At 39.5% G+C, this 6,579-nt stretch overlaps 1 protein-coding gene across 2 annotated transcripts in view; it reads left to right on the top strand.

The window, feature by feature from the left end:
• Positions 1-6,579, top strand: part of LOC109968557 (ras-related protein M-Ras) — a 14,932-nt gene extending 8,353 nt beyond the window's left edge. The window contains exons 4-7 of one of the 2 annotated variants that reach the window (XR_002276115.1): positions 2,833-2,932; positions 3,212-3,291; positions 4,461-5,123; positions 5,843-6,579. Coding sequence is in view for 1 of the 2 variants with exons in the window: in XM_020614905.1 (XP_020470561.1) it covers positions 2,833-2,932; positions 3,212-3,291; positions 4,461-4,560 (280 nt within the window). In the remaining variant the exon portion in view is untranslated. Of the gene's footprint in view, positions 1-2,832; positions 2,933-3,211; positions 3,292-4,460 lie in introns of both variants that reach the window. The other variant, XM_020614905.1, reaches the window with a different exon arrangement.

The raw sequence follows: 6,579 nt of genomic DNA, 5'->3' as shown, positions 1-6,579 counted from the left end.
TGGTGAAGAAGAGAATCACCTATGTAGAGATACTGCTTGCAGCCAATGATGCATGAAATTTTTTGTATAAGATGATGTTCTGGGGTAGGGCTGGATAAGTCTTCCTACTCCATTCAAACATGTACTAGGTATAAGCAAACTGATTCTGAATCAGCATTGGTTGGATTTGTATAATTATGTGTGTGTTGATGTTGTTTGTTCTGCATGTTTGAAAGAATAAATCAAATCAAATCAGTCAGTAGTGCAAGTCCACTTCAGCCAAATCATTTGAAAGTGAAAAGAGTATTCAAATGAATTGAAAAACTGTGTGTACTCTTAAGCCAAAGTCACCAGGGTTATGAAAAGAGGAAGTACTGAAGCTCTAATAGATATTTACATTATGGTTTAAAAAAAAAACCTAACTGGGGTCTTGTCTACAGTTGCTAACACTGATGGCAAAAAATGTTACATTAATCATAGCACCATTAGCTGAAACTCCTAAAATACAGCCCAGTCACCTTATTTGTCCTCATTTAAAGCCTAACTTTGTCTGCTTCTGTCAGGTCTGGGGGAGTTCTGCTAACTCAGCAACAGGGATTGATTTGTGTTAAAGCTAGTATTATCATACCGTTCAGAATAAGAATGGTCAAAGATCTGTCAGTCAGTGGCCAGGCCAACATCAGAGGTGTTTCCAAAACTCAGATGTCTTATGTAGAATGTCATTTAAGGGAGAGGAAAAGCATCAGCTCACTGGCAGTGACTGACAACAGAAAATAAAACTGAGCTTGTGATGAAACAAAAATAGACAGTAGAACTGAGCAAGCTGCTGTCTGTCCATTTATGGTGGAGCTCCTGTTTAGCTTGCTTTTCCACAAGGTTCAGGTGTTGCAGAAATTTGGTGCTTCACACATTCATAGAACACGATACTGTCTGGCTGTCTAGTGTGTCAACAACAGATGTACATGAAATCTGCTTTGATATATTATTTAGTGTTACATATTGCTTGCTTTTAGTGTATTGGTATTTCAGAAAATGTTGGCGGTCTCAATGACATTTGGGCTCTATTTTAATGGAACAGACCACAGCCAAGTGTGCTGGGGGCATCTGTGATGTACTTGGATACGTGGGTGGAATCAGAAAGACAGTGAATTGTGGCCAGTCACATTAACTGTGTTCGCCTCCTTTAATCACAGGACTTCACGAGAATCATGGTGCATTGACATTCTGGGAATCATGAGAGTTTTTCTCAGAGGAAGCATGTTTGGGGATTTTCAAATATGAATACAACAAATATACTGCCCAGGGTGAAAATGCAGGGCGTCACTTTGGCCAGGCTCATTAGACTCGGTGTTTTGGATGGAAACACCAGGAAGAATGGCAGGAACAGAAAGTTCTGAGGGAGTTATTTGCAGGGTGAAATTGGAATAGATGTAAATGATTGAGCTATTTTCAGCGCCTCTGTCTCCACCATGCCTGTTGATCTGCAGTAGAAACATCAGCTGGCTCTGTAGCTGTAAACATAATTTAACCAGTTGATCTGTTGTGTGTAATTGGTAATCGCTCTAGTTGGAGACAGCACATGGAACACATACCAACTGCCTACACATGGCGGTAAAGAGACTCACCAGAGTTCATCATTAGCTTTAATGTCATAATGGGAATAAAACTTTGTTTGCATGAACTAGTGATGCACCGAAATGAAAATTCTGGGCCGAAACCGAAAATTTAGGATGCACTTGGCCAAAAACCGAAACGAAACCAAAAATGGCTTCTTTTAAAAACTTCAAATTTTTAAAACATGCCTACTCTATAATTGTGTGTGTATATATAAAAATTACTTGAATTTGATGAATCTGAAATGAAAAACTAAAATCTAAAATATTTTTAACAATAAACAATACCAAATAATATTATTCAAGTTTTATGTAACACTCAAACATTTTAAATTGCTGTGCAAAACAGTGCAGAAACAGCAATAGAACTTCCAAACAAACTGTAAACAACATAGCCTAGGTAGCTGCTGCACTGAAGAGTCTCTCACTGTCTGTGTTTGTGCTTGGGGCAGATAAATACCTGCGTGCAACCCGTGCAAGTAATGGAAAGCGCTCTTTGCTGGAGCGCCAGTAGTCGAGTGGATTGTCGCTTCTGGCAATGGGTCGTTCACCTAGATAAGTGTTCAGTTGTTGTGCGGCTGCGCTTTCCTGTAGAATTTCGTCAAACATCTCAGAAGACTATCATCTGCAAATATCTTAGTCTTAGTCGACCGAGGGTGTTTGTGATGTAGTTGGGGGTACTTTTAACCAGTGTTGTTTTCCGGTACTCCTCATACTCAATTGGATGTCGTGTTTTCAGGTGGTGTATCAAACATGTTGTCAAAGTTCTTTGGCACCGTACCTCCTCTTGATATTTTCGCAGAACAAATTTTGCATATTGCAACTTTGGTGTCCTCACCTGAAGCTTCAAAATGCTTCCATACCGCTGACGTGCTTTGTCGTTGATGGGGAGACGCATGATATACCGTAACAGCTGCAGCGTGAGTGAAACCTAACCTGTGCTGCGTGAGGATGGGCGGGGCGGGGCATTTTCAGTGTGTTTTTTTTATTTTTATTTATTTATTTTTTTTTATTCCAGCCCGAAATAAAAATGGCCTTTTCGGTGGCCGAAAGTTCGGTGCACCCCTATAAAAAAAACAATAAAAGAGGAGTATGAGGAAAATCAAAACCCACTGAATCATGCTACCAAGACTGCAGCGGGCTGCTGGATAGACATGGTGCCTCTCCCACTGGATGTGGTGTGACACTGCATTCTGTGCCTTGACATACATAACACTGTGCGTGTCCTTTTTCCTCTCAGGGAGGCCTTCCCCATGGTGCTGGTTGCAAACAAAGTGGACTTGGTCCACCTGAGAAAGGTCATAACAGACCAGGGCCAAGAGATGGCTGCAAAACATAATGTAAGTATTGAACTGTTCTTTAAGCACTTTATCTTTAAATTGTTGTTGACTTGTTGACGGGATCAGCGTAAAACTCGAAATGAAGTAAATATTTAAAGTTGGAATTGGTTTCTAGCGCTAGACTATTTATGACAAATCTTAGCTAACCAAAATCCTACCACCTTGATGATACATACTCATTGAACACAGCCTGACCATTGAAACAGTCAGAAGCATGAAAACATGATTGTCAAATGAAACCAGAAAGATGGGATATTGTTTGTTTGTTTGTTTTTCCAGATAACTTACATTGAAACCAGTGCCAAGGATCCACCAATGAATGTGGACAAAGCTTTTCATGAGCTAGTGCGTGTTATAAGGTAACCCCCGGTTCACTTCTGTCTTTCACTTAGGGATCTTTACCTGAATCACAATGTAAGACAGATTCATTTGTAGTAACAGCTATTTAACTTTTTGTACAGCATTAGCCCTTATTATTCTATTGTTTTTAAGCTAAAACACAGTTATTATGGCCAATAAAATTGTCATTTCAAGGCACAGTTTTCCCTTTTTTTCCCAGTACATTATGCATTCCACTTCTTTAGAGGGTTGGGGCACTGAGGGAGGACAATGCTGCTACTGGAGGCTGTGAAAGTGTTTTTGGGAAGAGTGGATATGGAAAGAAAAAAAAATTCCAGAGCTGTTTCCTGTCTTGACACATTTCAGAAGAATTTGGTTTATGTCCGTTTCTTTTTTTGTGGCCATGTCCTGTTTTAAGGCCTTTTCTAGTAGTCAGTTGTGTTTTACAGCAGGATGTGTACTTGGATACCTAAAGACACAGTAGTAGGGCAGAGCTGTGTTCACGTCAGTATTTTTAAAAACAAAATCGGCCACAGTTGTTGAGTTCTTATCCTGCTTATGTCATGTCTGTAACTGACTCATGAGGAAAGCCTTTTTTCTTTCACAAGTGAGGAGATAGTTTGAATCAACACTGCCCTCTTGTGGTCAGACTATAGAAAGCCAGTCAAACCAGTATACCAGTTTGCCTTACTTTGTCCTGAGCAGTCATCTAAAGAGATGTTAGTGTAAAATACACACTGGTTCCAAGTTTAGTATGACTCAGTTGTACACGGCTGCCACTGTAACTGTGATTTAAAAATAGGCACTGCTGGAATCATAAATGAATAAAACAAACAAATGAAAACAGCTAAAAATAAGAATAATGTTCATAAAAAGTGGGTAAATGCACAGTGTTCCCCGTCACCCAAAGAAATTGTAAATGTTGTAAAACGTGCCTTTTTGCTTTCTTGCTGAGACTTAGATGAGAACATCCATTCTTATGTGTGTTTAGCTCCTCTTACCTGGCAGCTTCACAGTGATGGCAATACTACAGGAATTCACTGGTCTCAGCCAAGAAATAGTTTGCCATCCCCATATAATACCTGTGTTGTGTTTACACATTGGCTTTTGTATTGATTAAACAATAGTAAATGGATGTTGAGTTTAAATAGTTTTGTCAATCTCTTTCTGTTCTATTAAACACCTACAGACAACAGGTCCCAGAGCGAAACCAGAAGAAGAAAAAGAAGATGAAATGGAGAGCAGAACGTTCCACAGGTTCCCACAGGTTCCACTGCGCCATATTGTGACCTCCCTTATCCTCTTCATCATTCTTAACATACGTAAATCCACACATACCAAACACCTTTTTGGATGTCAGGGAACTCCCCCATAGTTGTTAACTACTGGAGCACGAAAGGGCAGAGGATGGACAGAAAAGAAGTGAATCAAACGATGGACTGATGTCCCCTCAGCCACAAGGCCTTGGAATGAGTGCTCTGCCCTCTTTATGGTCCCTTTTCAAAGGTTTTTGTTCCCTCCTGTTGACATTCGACACGGAACTACAGTGTCACCAGGCTGTTTCTCTAGCAAGTGTAATTTTGGAATTCACTATCAAATGTGGCACAAGACAACACACTGGGGAAATCGACAGATAGCAGGATCACCTTAGAACTTCTGTCTTCTTGAGAAAGTGAAAGAAAACAGAGGCCTCTCAAAATGGCAGATCAGTGACCGAGTCCAACAATGTGCTGGTCACCACTTCTATCCTCACTCCTACAGTGTCTAGAAGAAAAGCACCTATGTGATCTCTAGATAGGTTATGTGTTCTCTTTTGGATGTGGTAAGGGCACGGTGGATGATTATGAGAAAGGTAACAGTCTTATTTTATATAGTGAAAGTAAGTGTTGTGTGGTGTTGTTGACGAGTGACCTGTGAGTACAGCGCGTACCTTGTGGTTTTGAAACGTTATCTCAAAAGGGTAGACGGACGTGCCATGGCAAGCGAAAGAAACATGACTTGATGCTGAGAAATGGTGTCATATTGGTGAATGCTCTGGCCATATCAGCCCTTTGAATAAGTGTTTAAATATTGTAGCTATACAGAGGTTGGTCGGTGTATGTAGTTACATGTAAATGTAACCGTTTATACAGACGCTGTCAGGGACCGTGTTTACACACACTCTCTTATAAAGGATTATTTTGTCCTCATATATACAGACGGCATATAAAAGCCACTTTTTATCACATATGTGAAAACAGTGGTTTAGTTGCCTCTGCAGTCGTTGGAAATGGTATGAGTACAGTCCTTGACCAGTACTACATGAACATTTTTGTTGTCTCAACAAATTCTTCAGTTACTTTCCACATGTTTTTGTATCTTAAAAAAATGGAGACAATTAATTATATTGTGATACTGTATTAAAAACAATCTAGTTATTGGGCACAATGTGATCAAATTCAATGCTGTTTTACAAAGACTCTGTAGGAGTTTCTTAAAGAAGTATAATAGATATTTGATCCGAAATGGGCTGGAGATGCTGATTTGCACTGGCCACTAACCAAAATAATGTGATGTCACTTTATTTCACAGGGGCTTTTCAGCATTCACTGGATTCAGGGCTGTGTTCTAAGAAGAATCACACTCAGTAAAGGACAATACTGCTTTGGGGAGTTAGGAAGCCTGTCAGAAAGGCGGTGTGATGCTCCCGAGGGCTTAAAGCCATGTTCACCTAGTGACAGACTACATTCAGCTGTAGGAAACTCTACAGTCAAAGCAACAAAACATTCTATATATTCATGTTTATAGTCTTGAGGTGGGTAGGGATGTACAGTTTAATAACCTATGAAATGGCTTGTACTGTTAACGCACTAAAGTTTCAGTGGACAACCTTTTAGTCTGTATGAATACTGTCTCTTGAAGGAACACTTTTTTGCACTTTCCATACAATTTTTGACTTTCCTATTGGCATGTGTGAAATAAAAGGCGTGGTCAAAACAATTTGATTGTAAGATCAAATAAAACAAGCAAATAGGAAATTAAGCGTTATAGCTCAGTGTGCTTGTGTATGGAAACATTTCATGTTATTTTGCTTCAAATTACGAAGGTTATGTAGGAACATTTATTGAATGCCATACAAATTCACCTCAGCATGAAAGTGGGAAATCAGCCTCAGCAAAAGATGAAATACAATATTAATCTGCATCTACTGGGACTTTGCAAAGAGTTGTCAGAGAAGCATTGAAGAAGTATTGAATTATTGATTAGAGCAAAGACGCATAAGACTCTCGATCATGGGAAAGGAAAAAGTTATAAAAAAATCTGAATGT

Source organism: Monopterus albus, unplaced genomic scaffold (assembly GCF_001952655.1).
Source record: "Monopterus albus unplaced genomic scaffold, M_albus_1.0 scaffold153.1, whole genome shotgun sequence".
In the NCBI taxonomy this organism is placed as follows: domain Eukaryota; kingdom Metazoa; phylum Chordata; class Actinopteri; order Synbranchiformes; family Synbranchidae; genus Monopterus; species Monopterus albus.
The sequence above is the reverse complement of the archived record's forward strand: the minus strand, read 5'-3'. Positions and strand labels throughout refer to the sequence as shown.